The sequence below is a fragment of the Pteropus medius genome, unplaced genomic scaffold, assembly GCF_902729225.1.
Source record: "Pteropus medius unplaced genomic scaffold, Ma_sr-lr_union100, whole genome shotgun sequence".
NCBI classification, from domain to species: Eukaryota; Metazoa; Chordata; class Mammalia; order Chiroptera; family Pteropodidae; genus Pteropus; species Pteropus medius.
Genome location: NW_024346667.1, coordinates 10,790,897 through 10,815,833, shown reverse-complemented (window position 1 = coordinate 10,815,833; position 24,937 = coordinate 10,790,897). Strand labels below are relative to the sequence as shown.

At 42.6% G+C, this 24,937-nt stretch overlaps 1 protein-coding gene across 4 annotated transcripts in view; it reads right to left on the bottom strand.

Moving 5' to 3' along the window:
• The window catches only part of ZNF827 (zinc finger protein 827), a 146,264-nt gene that overhangs the window by 50,792 nt on the left and 70,535 nt on the right, over positions 1-24,937 (bottom strand). For all 4 annotated transcript variants that reach the window (XM_039876027.1, XM_039876026.1, XM_039876025.1 and 1 more), the window contains 2 exons: positions 16,417-16,656; positions 13,975-14,032 (listed from right to left, as the gene is read on the bottom strand). In XM_039876027.1, coding sequence (XP_039731961.1) covers positions 13,975-14,032; positions 16,417-16,656 — 298 coding nt within the window. The remainder of the gene's footprint in view (positions 1-13,974; positions 14,033-16,416; positions 16,657-24,937) is intronic.

Below are 24,937 nucleotides of genomic sequence, written 5' to 3'. Positions count from 1 at the left end.
ATGGAATGTGCTTTTCATGGTGCCTGGCAGATAGTAAGTGCTCAATAAATGTGAGCTATTTTTTATTTGTATCTCTGTCTAGCCCAAGAGAGAGCATAAATTAATCAGCCTTTCATCACAAGTGTAGTTTCCTTGCATAAGATGAAGAAAAGGCTGCTCTGATTCTGAAGAGTCAGTTGACTCCTGTGGTAATTAGATTAATTTCGGAACCAAAGAACTTTTAAGGAAGTAGAGAACTTGGAGGATTTTTGGTCAAACTCAGAGTGTAACATTTCTCAATTCTCATCTCCTTCGCTCTGAAGCTTCTATACGAGGGGATAGTGATGTCCTCTTGTCTGAGTGGACAGTTCACAGGAAACACCACAGACTGGCCCCCCGGCACTGGGCAAAAGGCAGGCAACGGGCCTGCGTGTCACTGTGACTGGTTATACCAATCACCTTGAACTCTGAGAGTTCAATGGAGCCCATGGAACTGTTGGGTCTGAAATGTGGACACTTCCCTTTGGGGACACCAAGAGTCCCAAGACGAGCCCCGTAAAGGGCCTCTAGAAAATCACTCTTCTCGCCACAGAGAAACGTGTGTGCTGCCCCACCTTCCCTCAGTTTTGTAGTAACTATTTATCGAGTGCTTACGATGTGCCAGGCCAGGGAACATCATGGTCAGTAAAACTGTCTACGGTCGTAAATGTCGGGAGCACAGGGAGCACAGAGACCGTATGGGTAAGTGAAAGGGAACCGCCGTGGTGACCAGTGCTGTGTTACTGTGAGGTCTGGCCTGGCCTGGCCTGGCCTGGAAGGGCTTTCCTGCAGAAGCCACAGCTGAGCTGAGACCAGAAGGAGTAGGACTGTGAGGTGCCAGGGTGTCAGGGAGAGTGTCCCCTGCACAGTGAGAGGACACAGCCAGTCCATAGAGCTGGAGGAAGGGCCATCGTGAGGGAGGTGAAGCTGGTGTGGCGGGCGGGCACGCTGAGTGCAGGGATCATGGCTTTGTCCTAGCAGGAGTGGGATGCTCCGCCGTCTCTTAAGTAAGGGGAAGGTGGAACAGGATTTCAGTTCTAGAAAGCTAGGCCTGGGGGGTGAGGTGGGGGCTTGCAGAAGACAAGGCAGGTAGCCAGAGCAGCAGTCCATACTGGATGTGGTGACGCTGGTGGCCAATGCTGCAAACCGGCAGTGACATACACGGACTGAAAAAGAGCTGAAAAGGTCAGGCAGGTGAAGATCACAGGTACATTTAAAACTAATCCTACGGTTTCCAGGTGAACCGGGCCCAGGCCTCCATGCTACATGCTGGAAATAGCCTCCTTGGTTTTGCTGAGGAATGGAAATGAGCTAGCTCTGCATCTTCACTGGACCCTTCGGCAGCAAGGAGTTCCACGGACGTGAGGAGTGAAGCCCTATTATTCCCCAGCCTCTCGGAAGAAATTAAGTCGAAAGGGAGACAATCACTGAGGGGAACAACATTACAAATAATTTTCTACCCTGGATGCCAGCTTTATCCTGTATAGAAAAAAAAAAAAAGGATTTCTTCCAAGGGAGCAGAGAATTCGAAGGGAGTCACATTGAATACTAAAGGACAGTGATATGACAAGGCAAAGAATCAATGGAGAAATGTTTACAAGTCAAGGCAGCACGAGCCTGGCGGAAAGTCTTATCTATGAAGAAAAGATATTAGGTTAACAGAGAATCAGTCTCAAACATGACGCTGCCATGCTCCGAATTCGCATCCGCCCCTGCCGGGAGGTGGGGGTGATGCAGAGGGTTACGCAGAGTTTGGAAGTAGAAAGATCTGACTCTGAATTCCATATCAGCCACTTAAGAGTTAAGAGACCTTTGCCAAATCCACAAACTATCTGGCCTGGAAGAGGGGTTTAAAGATAGCACCTTCATCGGGGTGTCGTAAGGGTTAAATAAGATATTTCACGTTCAAGTTCTTAGTGCACAGTACATGTTCAGCAGAAAATAGTAACTAACACATATATTGCTTACCAAATATCTGGCACTGTTTTAAGGTACTTTGTGTGTATTAACTTCACTTAATCCTTACAAGGACCCCATGGTGTAGCTACCGTTATTATTATTCGCATTTTGCAGATGAAGAGACTCAGGCACAGGCGAGTTCCGTAGTTTCCTATGCTCATGAGCTGAGCCAGGATTTGAATCCAGGCTGGTTGGCTTACACGCTGAACCATGCTGCCTTTGTGTGGTCGCTAAACATCCAGGCAGCTCACGGACAATGTAGAATCGCAAATCCTTCTTGGAACGGACAGAACAAAGAAGATGGAGGAAGGAGGGAAGTAGGAGGGTGGAAGCAGCCATTCCAGTGTGTAGGACCCTAGGTCGCTGAAGGAAGACTTTTTCAACTGAGAAATAGAGCAATTGAAATCATTTGACCCTTTACTTTGCTCTAGAATTTAAGATAGGCCCCGCTTTTTTAATATTTCTGCAACACAGGGGACAGGTCCATTTGAAAGCCTAACCATTCCCCGCGGTGTGTGCCCACTGCTTCTGAGGGCAAGCCCAAATGAACAGGGAAGGGTAACGATGTGGCTAAACCTCCATCTCAGCACAGATATGAAGCTCATGGCACTATGGCTACACTGCCACCTGTATAATACTTTTGGCTGCCTAGAGTGACATCCACGTTTCAGGAAGAGGAGGAGGAGAGGCAAGCAAACTTAGAGCATGCCCCCTACAGCAGGCGCTTGCTTCACAGGATCAGATCTCCAATGACACTGGTCATCTAACTCACTGCCCACGTTCTGAGGACAGAAGACCCTACGCAGCGCCAATAAGCAGTGTAATTTTTAGTATTGAGACGATACTCCTCAAGCTCCTTTTCTTCCGCCAGGCCTCACAGTGTCTGTAGACTGTAGGAGGGCACCGGCTGGCTTTTGGTGGATGTCCAGCCGGACCCTCGTTGGGGCGGCAGTGACTGCAGGGATGGGAGAGGGCGGTGGAGAGGGACGATCTGGGAGGTTCTCGACACAGGATGAACCGGGCCTGCATCTTCCTGGGGAGGAAGACAATACATGCAATACATCAAATCCGATGCATCTGTACCATCCTTCAGCTAGTAACTTAGTTACCAACTCTTCCAGGAAAGGAGCCAGGTTGTGACTGTTGCAAGACTCTAACTTACTAACTCTCCAGCTACCTGGACTTCAGTCATTTTACTGCGACAAAGCCTCTCTATCAGAAAGTGAGGCAAGGAAGTAGAAAGAGGCAAAAGTGTTAAAAAAATGATTTCTGACTAATATTTTTGGTTGAAAAGTTGGCAGAGGAACAGGTTGGAGCTGACAGCTAATACGGGAGGGGCCTGCTACTTTATGAACAAAATCTCCATCTACCTTAACATATTCCTTTTGGTTGACCTAGCTAATTTGTATAAATATTCAATAAATATTCAGAAGTCGCATCTGGAAGCTGTTGGTGAAGACTTAGGACTGCCCAACATCTCATTACTTTTCATGCTTTTTGTTATGTAGAAAAGACAAAATTTTTTCTATTCAAGTTTCTTTTCTGGATAAAAACGGTTCTCAAATGTGTATTTTAATTTTTCTCTTGTGCAACATCTAAGGGTTAAAATATGATGAGGCACTGCTGTCACTGTGACTGGACAGTTCCAGGCATGAGACGGCCTGTAGGGTCAACGCCGTGAAGCCATGACAAGAAAAGATTTACAATAAATAATAAAACAGTCCATAAAAGATGATAGCTCTAAATAGTGATACATTCTGCTAAGTGCCGACTGTGGCACCTTTCACATCTGAGTGCCACCAGGAAGCTCCGCTGCGTGCAGAACAGAAGGCCCATCTACTTAAAATTCACACTCCCCACGTGCCACCACTGATGCCAATAACAAAACAAAAAGGAAAAGAAGGTGGTTACAGTGTGCGAGAGAAAGTTAGGAAAAAAACCTTTGTTAGTAGTGGTATAATTTTTAAGGAGCAACAGAGATCTTTTTTTTCCCTTCTAAAAGACCATAATCATAATTCCTAGGACTGAACTTGGGGATGGCAAATATAAAAGAAAGATGAAAGCAACAACAAAAAAGATTGTGCTCTCTAATCAGTTTTTAACTCAGAACACGTAAGGATCTATGTATTTTAGGATGGAATGAAATTCTATTAAATGTAAGTTTCAGCAAATCATCCTGAAGTGATATTCTGACTTCGATTCAAACAGAGACAAATTTTTCTTTAATGAATTGAAAAAGATGGGGTATTTAAAAAAAAAAAAAAAGTACTTGAGTATCCATTCAGCGATGTATCATACAACATAACAAGGCTTCTGAGTTTTTTCCAAGAACTGGGTAAAATATGTCCAAAAGAGTTTGAGTTAATTTTTATTTTGTTTTGTTTTCTTTTAAGGAAATTTGAAGAATAAGTTAGCTGACTTAGGTCTTTGTGAGAAGCTATATGCTGTGAAAAGAGGCCCCGAAGCCCCATTCCAGGCGGGAAAAGTTCTATGGGAACCGACATTTTCTCTATCTGCGACCTGCTTGCCAGAAGACTCCAGTCTCTGGCCACCTCACCAGATGGTTGTTAATCCTTCCTGTTAACGGGACCTCCCTCAAGCCCTTACGTAGCCCCAGCTACTACTTCAGATTACTAAAATCCTAGTTTTCTGTATTGATATATCACGTTATTTTTAAAGAACTGAAATTCCATATATTTATCTAAAACCACTGCACTGATATTTTTAAAACTCTGACTTATGAATCACTTAGACCTTGAGACATACCCAAGAATGACACACTGCATGACATTTTAAAGTGAACAGGAAGCCCTAGTTGAAAAAACAATCTTCTATGCCTCCGAAAGCCTCAAGAAGAGACAGGCAATTTATCCCTGAGTTATCCCAAGAATAAATCTTAACTCTAGTTCAAAGACTTTCTTAATATGTGGAATATGACCGACAGATTAAAATGAATACAGGTAACTTCCATTTGGAATCTCAATGCCTATATAATGAAACTAAAGGAAATGACCACAAACCGGAAATGCCTTCTTTGAACAGAACCTAGGCCTTGCTAACAGGAACAGAACACGGTCCTTGCCAAAAAACAAAAAGGAGAGTTTTTTTTAAAAGCCTTTCTAACATATTAGGATTATTCGAAGATAAGGAATAGGGGGAATATGCGGCTTAGTTATAACTACCCTCTCAACATTTCCTCAAGTCCTTTAAGGTCAGAAGAAACTTTCTGAGAAGCTGGAATAGCTTGCACGTAAATACGCTCACAATTCAACAATGAAAACACTGCCACACTTTTATATACTCCATTTTCTAAAAAAGACCAAATAACATGATTTCATTTTCAACCTCATTTTCGTGATCAATGCAATTTTCTTTATTTTTGGGGTAGTGTTTGTTCTTTTCTGAAATATTACTGTCCTTGACTAATTTATTTACTAATAATTTATAATAGAAATAGATGCTTAATATTTTTTGATATATTTACAGATCTGTATGTTTTGCGACACATTTATAAATGACTATATTTGAAATATGTTAAAAGCTTAGTTCCACAGATTTTTGTAAAAGAATTTTGAGCACTTAAAAAAGCCCTAGTATGGTCAATTTGCTCTGGCATAGCAATCACTAAATGTCACCGAGGACTGTACGTGGCCCTCCTAGCTTCTACCTCGGGCCCTCACTTTCATTTGAGATGAGATATGGCACAGCTGTGTTTCTTACAAAGTGGGCCCAGATATGAACATTTTAGGTATACAAGTCAATGGCTGTTTTCCTTATTAGCATTCTTGTAGTCAGTGAAAAAGATACTCTCTAATAATAATTAAAAAAAAAAAAAAAGTTTAATGGTGCTCATGAACACTTTCTCTTTTTAATGCCACAGAATCGAGGAGCCCTATTCATGAACGATTTTATTTACTTATTTTAATGAAGCACCCTGGATAGCAAGTTTCAGGAGACACGGGGGGTGGAGGAGAGTGCTCAGGATTAAAAATGACTTGGGGGTCTCTGCCCTGAAGTCAACCTTGACCATCTGAAACAGTCAATTCCTTATGTAAGCTTAAAAGGGATACACAGAGAAGACCTCCTGTGACCTCAGTGGGCCAGGCATGGAACCCCAGTTACCGATCATGTCGGGTGCACACATTTTCAAAGAAAGAAGGATTGCAGTGAATTGCTATACATTGGCAAGGTGCAGCCGGGCATTTATCTACGCATTGAGGCTGGCGCTGCAGATTCAGTGGGTTTCTAAATGGGGTTTGTGGCAGATGGAGAACCAAGGTCACTCCATCATCCTACTACCCCTATAGGCATCAGATTTTTTTCTTTAATTTTGAGGCGACGAGAAAGCTAAGATGTGTTTCCTTCTCCTACTAGCCCATTGACATGGCTTGTGAACTTGGCTGGTGCCGATCAAATAGAACCTTCTAGCAATTAAAAACCCATTAAACATGTTGTTAATTTTGCAAGGTGTACGATAGTATTGTAGAAAATATCCTTATTTTTTAGAGATATATATTAAAGAATCTGGAAGTGAATGTTACGATGTCTGGGGTATGATTTAAAATATAAGGAAGAAAAAGGATTGATGAAGTAAGCAGGGCAAATGTTTGTTTAATGTGGGTGATGGGGATATGGTGATTTATCATATTATTCCTTCTACTTTTAAAAATTTTACATACCAAAAAAATCGACAGCAACAATCAAACAAAGAGTTCAACCCAGACAAACTACCAAATGGAATAATAAATGATAGTAAAAGAAAATACACAAAAGAACAAATACAAACCTCTCCCCATGAACAAGTATCACTTGCTATCACTAGGAATCAATAAATGAACAGGTTTTAATTATAGATACAATTTTTAACCTCCCAGTTGGTAAAAAAAATTTTAATGACAAAGCACAGAGATTTTTGAAATATTCTCTCTCATTAGTTTACAGTAGAATTATATATTCAATCCTTTCAAAAGTCAATTAGACAATTCATAGCAAAAGCCTGAAAACTGTGAATGCTTTTTTTGGCGTCAATTTATCACAGTATCATTTATAGTAACAACAACTTGGGAAAATAAAACCAAGCAAAACCCTTCATATCCAATAACGGGAGACTGACTGAATATATTATGACATATGCAAACACTGACTACTATGCAAACATTAAAAGAATTGAGTTAAAGAATTAAAATATTGAGTTATGTTTACTGACATGGAAAGAAGTTCTTAATATACTGCTAGGTGAGAAGAGAAGGTTACAAAACTATATATATAGCAGGATCTGATTTTTACAGGAAAGTATACATACATATAAATAGAAAAACATTGATCCAGGACATACACCGACTTAGCGGTGGTTGCCTATGGATGGTTGGACTGATTACAAATGATTATTTTTTCTTCTTTATGTTCTCTAATATTCTCTGGAAATAAAAGTTATTTTTAAAACTTAAAAAAAGATTAAGTTTTATAGTTTAGGATCCTTTATTTTTAAGGTGACTCTTAGTCTTTTAAAGAATAAGCTGAGGGATGATATAACGGAAGGCAGTTGTAAAAGACACAGGCGAGACAACTATATCTAAATTAGAGCCCATCGCTATTGGCCAAGTTCAGTTGCAGGAGGCCGAAAGCTGTAGAAGGGAGAGGCTGTTTAAAATATCGTAGAAGAACAATAGAGCATCTGAGGAAGACATATCTATTGGTAATGTTTTTTATTTTCTCCTCTGAAAAACACAAATGCCTTCTATTTAGGGTTGTCTTAGAGGCGGGCCAAACCGTACAACCTAACACCAAGTTTTCAAGGAACAATCCCTGTTGCTGAGGCTGGAGCATTCATCCACTTGGAGCCAGGGAACTTCTCAGGGCAAGGAGCACAATGCCAGGCCTTGTCGAGGGCCGCAGTGGCTGGGAGGCCGGACCCGGAGAGCCGGAGCCAACCTCAGGCCACGGAAGTGAACCTGCATGTCCGGATCCGTGAAATGTCAGCCTGTGGAGGGACCTGGATCTCCCGCAGGAATCTGACTTTCTGCATAAACAAGGGCAGCGGGCTCTCTGCTGAGGTGAGCAGAGAGCAGATGAACTCAGTCTCCTCTTTGTCCTGTGTAAACTGTAGTAATGCCAGCGAAATGTGGATGCCTCTTGGCCTGCTGCAACGTCCAAGTGAGCTTTTCACTCCTCAGCGGAGGTCAACTCTCAACTATTTGACGTGACAACCATGGAGACACTCTTGAGACCAATTCCCAGATAAGAAGAATAAGAACGAAGCCAGCTTTTGGTCATGTCACCTCTGCATAACCTGTCAAAGGTGACCGACTCGGAAAGAATATAGGTTTTGGGTGTCTACTTACAGAGATCTGCAAATTTACACTTCGTTCCTAGTTGTTTTGAGTTATACAAACCAGATGGGATACTTTTGCAAGCCAGGAGAAATAAAGGTGGGAGAACTCATGGAAAAGTGAAGAAAAGAAAGGCACAGCCCTCAGATCTTGAAAAGAGATTTAAACTTGCCTCTTCATAGTAACACAATACTAAACGGTTCTGGAAGCTGTAACAGTTCAATACAGATGTCACGGATGGGAGAAAAAATGGCAGAGGGTGATACCTACGGGACAATGAAGTATAGGGATAGATAAAAGTACTGAGAAAGGTTTGGTGAAATAAGAAAAAGCCTTCAAAGGGCAGCAATGCACAAAGTAGTTTTAAGCTATATGTACTTAAACATGATCTGTTGTTTTCCGAGATTAGTTTAATTTCTTTGAAAAATGAAAACTCAAAGATAAGTTGTAAAGCATGTATTAACAATGAAAAGGCTCTCAAATCAACATTCGTGTCAGAGCAACTGCAGTAGTGCAAGCTGTGCATATCTAGGGGGTAAACTTAACATCAGAGACATCAAAGATTTGCTTATTTATTATGACAGTATTCCAGTAGATGGCAGTGTCTTGAAGGAAGGGCATTTTAAAATCTGCACTAGCCCACCAACAGCCTTGACTTCACCAAAGAAAGCACTGAACATCCTAACTGAAGGGACTCCATGAAATCAGTAGTAATTTCCATTTTTTAGAAACAGAATTCTCAGTGCATTTAATCTTAAAGTCATAAAATATAAAGGGTAAAAAGATGATATGGAGAGCTACTCAAAAATCACCCATTTTATTTGCTCTGTTTCCTGTTTATTTTCTTAATTGCTTCTGTCTACTCCAGAGTTCTTTGTATGTAATCTTTTACTTTTTAAGATAATGGAGCATTGTTCTCTTGTGCCTTTCAAAAAACGAAAAGGGAAAATTGCACAAATTGAGGCAGCGCATCATAATTTTACAAATCTGTGCAATTTCCATTACCGAATCATAAATATTTAAGGACATACATCCAAACCATCACACAGGAAAATTCTATATTGAACACTTTCAAGTACATATGTCTTTTAGTAAACACTGTAAGTGCCATTATCTAAATCATAGAAAAATAGCCTGCATTTCAAATTCTGAAAATTGGGCAAATTAAATGTTAGTCGGCACAGCATGATATGAATCTACCTTTCTCTGATTTTCCCACTTCTGCTTTTAGTCTAATAATGGAGAAAAGGACAATTCAGGTAAATACTTCCTTGCATTTGGAATAAAGCAAGCCAGTGTGAGTTTTTCTTATAGGCCTGCAATCTTATATCCCCACAGACACTGAATTATTAATGGGGAAAAGAGAACAAATAACCAAGAGAGGGTTCTTGGCAGTCCTTGTTTGAAGTTCATGGTGTTACACAACATTGAACATGTCCAATTCACCTGCCAGGAGCTATCTGATTCTTACTCTAGGGTTCCATTTTCCTATTTCGATCTTATCCAGCATCTGGCTGGGTGATGGTCCATGTCTGAAGATGGAGATCTTCTTTTTATTCCATTAAACTTTGGGATCTGGTTATGATATCATGCTTCATATATTTTCATCTACATCTGATCATATCAGCTGGTTATCTGTTCCCTGTAAAACTTAGGCTTGTGCTGGGAAAGGAAATAGAAAAATCAGGATTTTATTAGTCTCTTAAGCATTCGGTCCTTCTGTTCTCATGGGGCTGGCTGGACCATCTCCTCATCTCACTCGTCGGGTAGGAGAGCAGTAAGACCACGCAATCCACACACTATCTCAAAAGAGACGCACAGCCTTTTTTATACTTAGATTGAATGTTCTGCACTCTAAGGTTAAACAGGCTAAAGAACGGCTGCGTTAGCATTTAGAGTGAAGTTCCAGCTAAAGGGCTGATTCGGTGGGGGTGTCCGAGGAGGGCAAGAACAAGGGCGGAAGGAAGGGGTGAGGTCAAGGCATTGGTGAGCAGGCCCACACATCCAATCATTCCAGCTGCTAAGTAGATTGATTTTTCTGCCTGGCTACATGGTGCACTTTGGTAGTTGTTTTTCTCCTTTACTTTTGGGAAGATGATCCTAATTTAAGCATCTGAGTCTAAGTTCTTAGGATTAAAAAAAAAATAGCATTCTCAAACCAGTTCTTAAAATGTCTGGGATTTGCTTCAAAATAATCTAGGGAGAGGGAGGGGAGACAAAAGGAAGGGACAGATGAAACAATATGAGTCATGAACTGATAATTGTTCAAACTTGGTGATGGTTACATTATCTACTTTCGAAATTTTCCATTTGAAGCGTTGAAAAAAATAAGGTAGAGAACTAATGATCTAGAAATTTGCTAGTTATTGGTTTCAAACTTTAGCCTCACCTAAACCTTTTTAAACACTGCTAACAAGGAATGCTGTCCAACATCATTTTCTCTCTCCCTATCTCCCTACTTTATGATAGAGGCATTAACAAACAGCAGAATGGGCAATGGACAGCCGTGACCAGGGAGGGTTTGATGGGGCGGGGGGCGATCATCACCTGTGTGGGACAGAGAGTTAACCGTACACACACCCACAGGCTCCACGTTCTCTTGGTGCCCGGGCAGGGAAGTTGGCACCCCTACGTCCCACTGATAAGCACATGTCGAAATGCCAGGCTACCAAATATTTCATCCTGCGTTACTACACTTGTCCTTAGTTCTTGTGGTTGGAACGAGAGTCAAGATCAATAACGATAAACAACTGTGGGGGAAGTTGCGGGTTTATAAAGGACAGGAAGAGAATCAGCTTCTTTCTTCAGTGCTGCACGTCTCTCCTCTCCCCTCGTGCCCCTGGAGGTCAGACCCCATGAGCAGGGGGTGTCACTGAGTGGAGGAGCCCACGCACCCATCGGCACTCGGAAGAGCTTGATCTGAATACTTCGCTGAGGCCAGCATCTCAGGGCTGCCCTTCACAATTAAACTATCTTAAATGTACCTAGCGACTCCCAAACATAGAAGATTCCAATCATGAGCCATTGTTCTGGACAGTCAGCTGCTGCTAGGAAATCAAATGCGAGAAATCTGATAACTAACCAAACATCCCACTAAGTATTTATGAATCTGGAGAGATAGACATCTGCAGATGATGAAATTTTTTTTTGGAAAACATCACAAATCATACCCGAAAACATAACCTAGGAGCTGACCTTGTACATACAAATTAAGAGTTCCTTCTAATCCAGGACCCACAGAGAAGAGAGGGAGCTGGCATTTTTTTCTGTCTCTGCTATCAGTTAACTCAGGTTAAAGAGGATTTCTTGGCACAAAGCAGCTTCATTCTATTACACCTGAAGTAATGAGGTGAGAAGGTAAAAAAGAGATCCATTTGAGAAGAAGCTAATTGAGCAAGTTGCCTACTCGAAGGAAAAATAAAAACACACCAAGGATTTTGTAGGAGAACAATAAACCAAGAATTCTGTAATACTTATTTCTGAACACTATATCATGGGGTACGGTGGGAGTAGGGGTGGGGGTAGGGGGTTTGCAAGAGCACCTCTCCTTTGCTTTGGGCAAAAGATCTGATTTCTTATTCATAATCTCCAGAAAGAGGAGAATTTAAAGATTGCTTCATTTTTGCTAAATGGCAAAAAAAAAAAAAAAAAAATCTCTTCTATCCTATAATTATGTTCCAGCTCCAGCCAAAGCAATTCAGGCCATGAGGAGCATTTCACTTGTTTGAAGCTAGTTCAAACCTCTTACCTCTTCCTAGAGAACACCTGAAAAGCAAAAAACAACATGGTCTCGCCCCGCATACCTTTCCGTTACATAAATATTATCATGTCATCTTAAAGAGCCAGCAGAAAAACTCCAAGGGAGATGCTGCTGGGGTCCCGCCCAGATCCCCTTACTGCACAAGCCTACGTTCCCGGCTTGTTGGGAGTGTTGGCTGCTGACGTGAGTGAAAACCGCCCTCGCTGTGCGGGCTCCCTCACCTGGGAGGCTACACAGGCCCTGCTGGAGTTAGTGAATAGTAAGGGGCTACAAGAGATGCCTCCCCTTGCCTCAAGGCAGGATTGACGCTGTGGTGCAGTTCACGCTGCAGTGTTCTCTGTGGGACGGAGCTGAAGCTAGAATCCAGCTAACACCACACGTTGCTCAGCAACTCCCCCTTCCTTCTCCCGCACCCTCACTTCCCTGCAGGTCCCCCTAACGACACTCCTCAGTGAGGCCCCTCCACAAGGACCCCCGCTTCGGGCTCTGCTACTAGAGAACCTGACCTGGGCCATTGCGAGAGGCCTGAGGAAGCAAATTAAAACGAACACTTATTATTTTTAGTCTGCCACCTTTCTACGGCTACCAGTCTGGCCAATGTCATGTGTTTAACTCATAGACCCAAGCACATACATTAAGCAGCCTTGAGATTACGTGTACGAGGTAGCTGGAGACTACAGTAGCCTACGTCTCCTAGTTGGCCATCCCACTTAGAAGAGAAAATAGCCTTTCCACCTGCCAGGCCCATTTCCCAATACAACGCACAGACCAGATCGTGAGAGTCGTTTTCCATCTGTGTACTTATCCATGGAGACAAGGCTACGACCACGCTCCTGTTCTATTAGAGGGGGCTCCTTTCTCTAACGCTACAGAAACACTGTGTGAGGCAAGCTGGCCCTGTTTTAATTACTGTTTGATATGCAATAGTCTTCAATTCCAATTCACGGCATTAAAAAGAAAACACAACTCAGGTTAAGGTCAGACTGAGCACTGTCCACGTGCCTGATGATGCTCTGAGGTCAATTCACACCACATCCAAGGGAAAAACGTCGTTCAAGAATTAAAAGCACAAAACTGATCGACACTCCCATCAGGGAGAATCTAAGTGTGCTCAGCAAAGAAAAGTCCTCCGACAGAAAGCTTCGAAGGGGGAGGCCACACCTCTCAGAGCTCCTTCACCCGCAGGGGTGGGGTCTGCGCTCGTTGGCACCCGCCTCCCACAGCACGGCCTCGGGATGACAGCAAGCACTGGCTGGTCCCCCGGCTTTCACCTGGAGGACTTGTGGGTGCCCTGGCTGACCTCAGATTGCCGCTGGCCCATGGAAAGCTTCTTTACCCACAGTTGTTAGCGATGTCGGTTTTCCTACAATTTTTTAAGGCATTATATTTCTTTCGGTTTTTATATTTTTGCCCTCCTAGCAATTCTGTGAGATGAGAAGTTGGGATATCCTTGGCGATGAATGATCAGCCCACAGCTGCAAAGCTCCTTAGGAGCACAGCTGCAAGAAGCACCCTGGACTCCCAACTGCGTGAGGCCATCCGGAGACACAGACCCAGCTCCCAGTCACAGCTGTGTCACCCACTTAAACTCTCAAGTCCAGAAACTTCTGCAAAGACGATACTACTACTCCAGAAAAATCATCGTAAGGAATAAAAAACAAGAACATATAGACATATAGACAACTGCCCGGCAAAGTGACACCTTTTAGATGTTTAATAAATATTAATAGTCCTCCCCCTCGGTGTCCCCACATTCTGTATTGTTACCAGCAACCAAAGCTCTCATACAAAACAGCATGACTCCTTTGAACCCAGTGGGAGAAAATAATTTGAGGAACAATGTTCAACATGTGATATGGGCCTCACAAGACAAAGGGTTACCTGAGGGGATCCCGCATACGTGCCTACCTGGTGGACGTCCGGATGGTGTTTTCTTTTGTGTGATTGTGCTCTTTGCTCACTTTTTCTGTAAGGAGAAAGAACAAAACACATACTTTTAGGTCTTTCACACTCAACTTGTATCCTTAAAGCTTAAGTGCAAACACCCTCAACATTCTTTCTCTCTTGTGGTTTTCTTTTGGTTTCTTTTTTAAACATCCAAACTCTCCCTGTCTTCTTGGTACAGACCATCATCAAAAGCATGTAGACAGTATCCACAAAAACAGTTTCCCAGCGACAGAGAAACAGTTACTAACAAATTTCAAGTATATAATCAGGCCTGAGTAAGTACACACACACACACACACACACACACACACACACGGGCGCACAAATGCACGCACGAGCGCGTGCGCACACACACACAGGTATGTGCACGAAGGTAGTCATTTCTACTGGAGCTTTCCCCAGCTGAAAATTTCTGCTTTCCTCTGATTCAGCATGAAAACTGCAGTTGTTGCAACTGCTGCACTTCTGACTTTGATGACAACCTTTAAGCATTCTGTATTGTCAAGCCCCTTTGTGAGAGAGGGTATAAAAACAGCCATAAGACCTTTGGGTGCCACAGTCATCGAGCGCTTATTCTGATAAATGTCACAAGGGACAAAAAAAAAAATATCATTAGACAAGAAGGGGTAAACCTTCCCTTACTCTGTCTTGAGGTCTGTATCTACCAGCTGTCAGAAATTATTTAATTAGCTTTCAAGAACACAAAAGTTGAACTCTGGCCTCTCCAATGCAGTCCAAATGGAGGATTCTGCCCTGCCACGGCTCAATGGCTTCTTTTAGGTATCCAGAGAAAACCTGGCCAAGTCTATCAGGGTTTCAGGTTTCAACAGCAGGGCAAGTGAAAAACTCCTAAGCTTACAGATTTTTGGAAAAATTTCAACAGACTTACAACATCTGTCCCCAACTCTGTAACACGAGTCTGAGGCTGCTGCCTGCCAGTTTGCGGGGACAATTCCGTCCTGTCCCCGCACCAGTGACAATGAGGGCGAATTTAGATTCCCAGGCAGTATTCTTTCAGAAGGCAGGAAATCGGGGCTAAATGACTTGCCTGAGGTCACCCAGGCAGTTGTGACAGTGCCAGGGCGAGAACTTTCAGACACAAGAGTTTTTAGCTGATAGTAGACTGCGATCATGCAACGAGACAGAGACGCTCTGAAAAGAACCACACCAGCCTCACTTTTGAAAAATTTAATGGCTGAATCATCTTCAAAGTTATGTTGTTTTTAGATATGTTTTCAGCCTGTAAAAACAAAAAAAAGTATCTTGCAAGGTTTGGCGCTTGCAAAGATCTATGTGTCCTATTAAGTTTATGGAATTAACTATTTCTACTATGGCAGGGCTCAGCACAAACGCAGTCCTTCTTTGAGAGCCACCGTTTTCAGCGCCAACTGATAGTTTCACAGCTCTGGGATGAGCCAGTGGACCAAGGGGAAGGCGAACCATCATGATGGCACACACACAGGTTCTAGCTTCTTTTCTCTTTCCTGATATTTTTCTTAGGGGTGAAAACAGGCAAATAATAAAGAGGCATTGAAGGGGTGTTTTAAATTTGTAATCCATAACAAAAGAGTTTATCCAACCTGAGTCACAAACTTAACTGATGTATGAACTTCAATATGTCGGGCAATGCTTCACTATGGACAAGGTACAGGTATTTCTATAGAAATCTGAATCTTATATTTGTATGTATCATCAGTCTCGATCATGCTCAGACACCCTGTTAAGGACAAACAGTATTCACCTTGAAAAAGTTAACAAAGGGACAAATTTAGGGACTAGGACCCTCAACTACTCTATCAAGACCTTTAGCTGGAAAAAAAAAAAGACACTTGGCTGAGCTGGTAATCACTCGACTTTTAGATTCTGAGGATTCGAAGCAGACACAGTTGGTTTATAGACAATGTTCTACTAGCCTAGAACTAAAGAGTCCTCACACGTCATCTTTTGCCTTTCCTTTTCCTTGATTTTTTTTTTTGGCAAGATACAGTAAAATCATTATTCCAGACCACACTAATATGGGACTCATGGTAATTCAGTCACTGTTGAAGTAAATTGAAGTTTATCTTTGCGATTAGAAAAAAAAAAAAAGGCCATTAATCAGATCAACTGCCTAAACAAAATTAGAGGTGAGACGTTTAGCCCAGTCAACAAGGATCATTTGCACAGAACTGAACAGAGTTCTAATTTCAAACGATTCGTAACTATTTATTAAAGAAAGTTTCGCAGGAATTCTACTTGGCAACATTTTATTAACTGTGAGTTTGAGTGGCAGTATGCATGTTAGAGTAACAAAATTGATTTCTGTCTAAAAAAATCCTATAATGTGGGGGTTTTTACTTTATTAGAATGGCTTTCTTTCCAATTACTCCCAATTATTGACATTTTTTCCCACACAAAACACACCTGACAGTTGAAACAGAAGCTCGGAAGCCATCTTCACAGAGATATCCTGACTAAACAGGTTTCTCTCCGGGGGCACTCTGCCTTCTGGCATCTTCTGTAGGGGTTCGGTTTTCTCTCGCCCGATTAAAGTGCTGTAGCCAACGCCGCGGCTGGGTGACATCGAGACGTGTGAGTCCTGGATGTCAACCTCCATGGGTTCCTCTTTAATCTTCACCATCTGAGTTTCCTTGTAGCTTTCCGCTGCAAGCAGGTGAGTGAAGACAGACAAAAACACCAGAGTTTCTTAATCCTGAATCAAACCCGTTTCTAATCACAGCGAGGAAGGACTGTGAGGATAGAGTCAGGGAGCTGTTGAGACGAGAACACCCTAGCACCCTGGAACACAGGTGGAAAAAACTACTAATTTAACCCATCTGGTTTCCTGAAAAGGTAGGAAACAGAAGCCCAGGAAATTAATAAAGTTGTCCGACAAACAAGTCGCAACGTGTGGTTGAGGGGAACATCAATTTATCAAAGTGAGCACTTTCTTTGGAATCGTTGAAATATTCAAAATATTTTGAATTCTCTCTTTTGAATCAAGAAGAGTAAATCGAGAAGAGGGTTTAAGCGACTTGCCCAAGGCCACACAAATCGCAGCAGAACAGGCCTCAGTCTCCGGATGTAGAACTCAGGGTTCCGGACCAGGATCTCCCACCCACTCCCACACACTCCTTTCTCTGCCGTGCTGCTTCTAGAACTTACAGAGAAGATGGTAAATAGCTGTCTTTGTTTTATAATGTAATTTTGGTGAATCGAATCAGAGCAAGCATATTAATATAATGATTTTCTCCCTCTATTTTTAAAGCTCTGATCTTTTATTTTTCTTTCTCTGCTAGGGCACCAAAATTAATAAAGCATAAATAGGGTTGATTCAACCGAAACATTTACACCTTGTTGGGAGCTAGTAATCCTCAATACCACCTAGGAAGTTAATTGCAGCCTAAGGATTAATACTTAGAAAAACAGCAATCTTACAGTTTATAATAACGGTTCAATTTACTGACTGTTCTTGCTTTAAATGTGGCTATTAGATGTTTGGTCCTTAGTCTGAAACATGCATTCACTTCGCAAGGCTGGAGTGTCTTTATGTCCATGTGTCCCTTACAGCAATGACAGAACATCTTTGAAATAAGGTGGGACAATTAGCCCCGCCATTAATTTGGGTCACTTTAAAATAAGGCCACACTTTCAAATCAATAAGCATTTATTATGTGCTCAGCATTCTGGAAAACAAAAAACAAAAAGGATTTGGTAGAGATAGATAGATATAGATGATAGATGATAGATAGATGATAGACAGAAGATAGATAGATAGATAGATAGATAGATATAGATGATAGGTAAACAGAGTAATGGGTTGAATGGTGGCCCCCCACAAAAGATATACCTTTGTTCTAACCACAGGAACCTGTGAATGTAACCTTATTTGGAAAAAAGTATTTGCAGATGTAATTAAGTTAAGGATCTCAAGATGAGATCATCCTGGATTATCCAGTAGGCCCTAAATCCAATGACAAGTGTCCTCATAATAGAAGAGGTCAAGACATAGACACAGTGGAAAAGGCCACGTGAAGACAGACACAGAGCTATAGACTGAATGTTTGTTCCCCTCTCTTCCCAAATTAGTATTTTGAAACCTAATCCCCAGTGTGACGGTATTTGGAGGCGTGGCCTTTGGGAGGTGATTAGGACGTGAATGTGGAGCCCTCATGAGTGGGATTAGTGCCCTTACAAAGAAGACCCCAGAGAGCTCCCTTGCCACTTCCTCCATGTGAGGACACAGCGAAAAGATGATTGTCTGTGAAACAGGAAGAGGGTCCTCACCAGACCCTCAATATTAGGACTCCCTGATCTTGGGCTTCCTAGCGCCCAGAACTGTGAGGAATACATTTTTGTTGTTTATAAGCTGCCTGGTCGATGGTGTTGTAACAGCCCAAACATACAAAGAGAGAGAGAGAGAGAGAGAGAGAGAGAGAGAGAGAGACTGGAGTTATCAATCGCAAGCAGGGATTGCCTGGAGCCACCAGAAACTGGAAAGATTCTCCCCTAGAGCCTTCAGATTTCAGACTTCTGGGCCCCAAAGCCATGCGGGAATACATTTCTGTTGTTTTAAGCTACCACGTTTGTGGTAACTTGTGATGGTGGATGGATGGATATATAGATAGAATGATAAGAAAAAATGCAAAGCAGGTGCTGATCTTTAGGACAGTCAGGAGATATGAAAGGAAATTTCACTGCTGTCAGCGGGGTGGTCAGAGAAAACTATGCTTTCCTTGCTAAGTACGAGACAGGTGAAAGTCAAGTACATGTATAATTATTGATTTGCAATAAAGAAGATAGAGATGCATTTTTAATTAAATGATTAAAATTAATGTGGTGCTATCAATAAGCTCTTATGTAAGGAGTGTGCTAATTGTTCTTTTTTCTTCTTGACATGTTACACATGCTTCTCAGGGAAAACGACTTGTTTTTGTCAGCAACTAAACTGCAGGCAACTGTTATATTTAATTTAGATCCCTTCCCCTTCTCCTATTTCTGCCAAGCTGTTTTTCCCTCTGAATGTCTGCAAAGCTCATAAAAAAAACCAAGTTCATTGATTCAATCATGCTAACAAAAAAATACAAAGCTTTGTAGGTTACATGCCTAGCTTCTCTGCCTTTCCTTGCAGTCCATCTGACCCTTCCCTGAGTGCTGACTGCGCCCCTTGTCCCCGTAGGGATTTGTTGACCTGACAGCTGTCCTGACTTCCAGCTGGATCACCCATAGGTGCAGTCACAACACTCGTTTCCCTTTTTGTGTTCCCTCAGAGTCCTTTTATTTGGAAAATAAACAGTGGGGTCAGTGTCACAGGTACATAATGATGTCTTTGAACCCTGCAAGTCCTTCCCAAGCTTAAAGACAAACACAAAGGAATACCAGAAAGAGATTCATTTAGTTAAAAAAATCCCCAAAACATAGAGAGCAAAGCTAGAAAGAAGTTCCATTATTTGCCTCCTCCTCCCCCGCCTGCCCTTACAGACACATCTTTCTCCAGCTTTGCCCCTGCATTAAAAAACCACCTGGCTATGTGTACCACTGAATTTAATGAAATCTGTTTTTAAAAGCTGCTTGGGATAATTTCAAGTATGATTTCCATGAAGTGCTTTCTGCCCTTTATTATGACAACTCTTGACCTTTCAAAAATGCACAAAACTCTGACCACTGATAAAATCCTTTAGCATTCTTAATCTGCCTTGTAGACTCCAGACTCGTGGAGAAGAGTTTTCAAAATGACATCTCAATAGGCAAGTGAGACATAATACGATAAATATTTGTATAGTCCTTGCTCTTCCGGGCATTACTGCCAAGTGTTTTCTAGCCTTCTTTTTTAAGTAGGGTTTCTCAGCCTTAGCACTGTTGACATCTGGGGCCACATAGTTCTGTGACTTTTAAGCCTTGAGATTTGAAAGCTGCTATTAACAGGAGTAAGAAAACAGAAACGTTGGGTTGGGGAGAAATACAGAGGAAAAGTTTCAGTTCTGTTTTAGCTAAGTGCCGATGATTCCTGCAGGAAGTGGAGGTCATGATGGCTGCGGGCAGTGAGAAAAGAATCATCAGCGACACGCAGATCAGGAGTCATCTGAATCAGGGGCCTGGGTGAGATCAGCAAGGGAAGGCGATAGACCTCGGGGAAGGGGTGGAACCGCTACCACGTCCTCTTAGAGAGGAGAAGGAAGAAGAGGCGGAGAGGGGTCCAGCATGCTGTGTGCAGTGGGGACCCAGAGAAAAAGGGAGAGGCATCACTGGCCCCACCGTGAGCCTCGCGCCTCCACCGCTGCATTCCTGCCCTCGGGATCCTGCGCCTCACAGCGATCCCTTCTCTCAGTCTCTGTCCCACATCCATCCCCAGCCCCACTCTCCCCGCATCGTCTCTCGGCCCTCCTCCCGCCTCCACGCGCCCCCGTGCCCCTTGACTGTTCCAGCTGCCTGAACGTGCCTCGTGGTTCCCTTCCTAACGACCCCAGGAACACCCGATTCAGATTGCAAAACTATTTAGATGTCCCCTCTTGTGAGCGGCATCCCTCTTCTCCCCAGAATGGCACTCTCTCTGCTCTATCGTACATCTGGAGGACACAGACCTTGCAAAATGCTGACATGCGTTGCACTTATTATTTACAGATTCGTTTTTTTCTCTAGATGGAGCTCTCGAGGGAAGCTAGATTTTTATTCATCTTCATTCCCAAGACTTTGCACAGGGCCTGGCACATTCGATATGCTTAATGCACGTTAGTCACCGAAGCACTGCACAGGCTCCCTTTCCTGACCCCTCAGTCTGTCATAGACATTCATACACGCTATGAACTTAAAAAACAAAATATGAAAGGCCGAAACACTGGCAATGGCACTGAAATAAACAATAAGTGACTGCTCTCTCTCTAGACTGCTCCCTGTCACAATCCTGAACTAGTAGTATTTTAGAATAACAAGAAGTTTCAAAGAATCTCTAGAAGCAATGCCACATGTAGAAACAATTCACTTTCTAGAGGGATAATCCTGTCAATCAGAAAAATTAAACATCTTTCATCTCCAACTTGCCATCCTCAAAGATACAAAGTTCCTGGTTGGGCAAGAAAACACCGTCCAGGTATGAAACTTGGTTCCTACAGGTGCTGAGTTTGTTCCTTAACACTCAGTGACAACAGCGCATGCCAATGGGAAGCGAAATGAAGTGAAACCAATGACCAGGAACAAGAAATGAGATTACGTAGTAACATCCTATCGCAGGGCCTGACCTCTGCTGGCATCTGATAAGGGCGCGCTGCCTTCTCCCTTTGCCTTCTCTGACTTGACTTTGCCCTTCCCCAAATCAAAATGGAATGAAGAGTTGGGCTGGGCTTCCTTGGTGGCACGGGGGGAGACCAAGCCCCAGATCTACTCGAGCAGAGGCAAGGATGGAGGCAGAAATAAACGTGTTATTCCACCTCTGACACTGTGCATCGGACTTTGTCTTCTCAGAGAGACGCAGTATGGGAGCGAAGCTGCCTCGGGCCGGCAGCCATCCATCCCCCAGCCCTATGTGGGGAGCTAGGTCCCCAGTGAAATGGAGATGATGTAGCTCCATTCTCGTTAAGGGAATTAAGAACCAATGCTTAGATGCTGAACGCTGCCCTTCTTTCCCTCGTTTTCACCCAATCCCGCCTCTCTCTCTAGGAGCCATCACACAGAGCAGAAGCTCACGCAAACTGGGACAAGTTTGATGTTCTTCAGAGGACTGCACTGTTATGTTTCTCCATGGGAAGTTATCTATGAAATTGAACTTTTCTTTATGGTTTGGCCCTCAGATCGGTTGCACAATGCTCAGAGTCCAGGGGTCCTCGGTCCTGCTCCAGGGAACGAAATCCGAGGCTGCGGCTTTCTCATGGGTGTTGCTGCACCCCAGAGACCAGCAACACAGGCTGCTTTCCCTACTGGACATACTGGTCACCTGTTCCTGGGGGAAAAGAGAGGAAACTCTCTTCACGAAAGAAAACAATGGTGTAGTAGATTTTTCTCTAGTTCTCTTAATATGCAAGAACGTTCAAGAATAGAATTTTCCAGCCCCCTCTTCTGGGAACAATAGAACGAGAGGTCGGTGGTCTGGAATGGATGAAACGTACGGCCCCTGGATCGCCGCATAAAAGGCGCAGCCGAGAGCAGTGGTGCTAAATCGTGTGAGGCAGGAAATAGAACTTTTCCCCCAGCTCAATTAAAAAAAATAGTATTTTCCAATAGAAAAGCCTTAAAATTACCTCCAGTACACACACACACACACACACACACACACACACACACACACACCCTCTCAGAATTGCACAGGACTAACTGAGCAAACCGTGAGACCAAGCCAATGTCTAAAAGGAAGACAAGCAAAGATCTGCACAAAATTAAATAATGCATTGAAAAACTAATCAATTAATTCAATTAAATCATCTTTCCAGATGGTAAAACCAGTCTACGATCATCTAAACATCAGGAGAATTTTGTTTAACATGATGGGGCTAGATTTTTTGTATGCCTCTTCCCTCTTTACATACACACACACACACACATACCCACGCGCGCGCGCCCATACCCACACCACATCATATTTTTCATTCCCAAAACAACTTCATAATTATTTGATCAGAATTGACCTTTTAAATTGCAACACCAAAACCATAAATTAACTAATGTTTCCCCTCTATATCAGTGTACTACCTGGGGACTTAGAAAGGGGAATTAACATATGTCTGAAGAATTAGCTAGGTACACTAGAATTCACAATTAGACAGAAGTAAGCAGGGGGTCAACCTAGAATCAAGTTTTTAAAAACACACAATGAGCAGCCCCAGGTGTTCAATTTCACTAATTGTTCTGAATCTTCAAGGAACAAGTATGCCCTAAAAAATGGAACTGAAACTTGAAAGGCAATAAAGAATTACTGAGACCTGGAAGTTCTCTTTCAGGGGTCCAAGAAACATGTCATTTTCCATCAGAGCAAAGTACGTGATGCTTTATTCTTCTGTTAATTTTTAAATCAGTCTTTGCAACCCCTATACCAGCAAGCAATGTCATAAACAGGTCCTTGTCCACGAGAGCTGGGCTTTTGCTAATGTTTTCAGACTGGCCACAACATTGGGCCCAAGGTTACAACACAAGTTTTGGACTTAATTCAGGGTGAGATGCTGCCTAGCATTAGGAGGCTCACATGATATCAAGGAAGGTCTCTCAGAGAGGTCACGTGGAAGATGATCACAAGTCAGAATGTGTCTGTCACATTTCACTTTTGTCCGGTCACTTTATTTTTCCATTTCACTTTTGTTCATATGACAATCAAGAATATCGGGGGCTCCGAAAGATCAGCTTCTCCAACCAGCAATGTGTGGAGTGGCTCAGTCATTATCTGTTGAACTCTGAGTGTCCCAGTGTTAATGTAAAACCTCTCCCAATCATCTTGTTTTCTTTTCATTTGATGATTTCACTAGAAGTTAGCTAAAAAGGTGCATTTAAATTGTATGTCTGCCATTTGGTAACATTCCAAATGATCTCATTTTTAAAAAATTAACCTATTTTTCATCTGATGTCCAGAATATACTTTTCTTGTCTCACATTGAAAAGGAAAAAAAAAAAAAAGGAATAGGGTCAATTAAAGTATTTGATCTAACCTTAAAGCTATTTAACATCATTATCATTTGCCATTTAATAAATCCAAGCCCTGTCCACCTCATCTGTTGTGATTAATAGACCTTTCTATATCCTTCCATGAACCTGAATGCTAGGGGAGGGTGAATGTGCACACATAGGTTTTAAACTGAATTCCTTAACGATTCAGTAGAATTCCTGCTGACATAAAAAATTACCAAAAAGCAAGGTCCATCTCTGTCAAGCAGTGGGTTGACCACTGCTTTATGCACGAAGAAGGCGGAGAAAGATGAGAGAGTCCTTAATGCCTGAAGAGGGGAAGGAACGAGAAAAGAGCTCTATTTCAATTACTGAGAGTTATACTAAACTTTTAAGCATTTTACATGAACAGATGGTAAAGGGGCTTTACTATATGCAGACAAGTTTAAAATGCTTCTCTTAGGTGGTGCTAAATATTACTGAATCATGTCACTAGAGTACATATCTCTGTCTGGAAGCCATGACGACTTTTTCGCCATTGGTCAACGTTTCCAGCAGGCTGGGAAGGGCTGGTAGGCATGGCGCAGGGAGCAGAGCATCACACAACAAGAGAAACCAGAACCCGGCACTAAGCCGAGTGAGAGACGGGATGGGAAGAGAATGGAGGCTCCACACGGCGGAGGCCGAGGGCACTGTCTTGTCCACCTCTGTGTCCCTAGTGCCCAGGATGGGGCTTGGAAAATAACAGGAACTCGATAAATATTTGTTGAATGAATGCATAAATGAAAAAAAAAAAAAAAAAAGGCCAGGGGGAAGATCGCAGAAAATGAATGAAAAGATAGAATGAGAAGTAGAGAAAAGTTAAAGTATAGGATTCATTTAGACCCCCAGAAATCTTTACATACTTTGCCAAAAATCAAAGCTCCTAATAGCCAATGATAAATGAGCCTTAGCCTTTGATAGGGGCCGTCCCTGATACCAAGCCTGTGGGAGTCCTTGGACTGAGGGCGGGGCCATGTAATGGTGGAAAATGATCCTCCTAGGCTCTTAATTTTACCCCATGGTTCTTGGAGACACAAAGTACATGAATATCCTTACAATGTATTTTGGCTGTGCTTCAACTTTCTTGTCCAATTTTTTTTTTTTATCTTCACCACATCAAAGCTAAGTAGAGTAAGTGACTCATTTTAATTTCCCTTCCTCTCTCCGTTCCTGTGTCCTCTCTGGAGTAGGTGGTAAAGAACAAGAAAATAGGAGGAGGTCACCCCTCAACTGAGAACCAGGCCACAGCACCCGAACGCTCGCTGTCACACGCAAGGTGAATGCTTTAGCTCTGTGAGTCTCCAAAGAAGCCGACAGTCAG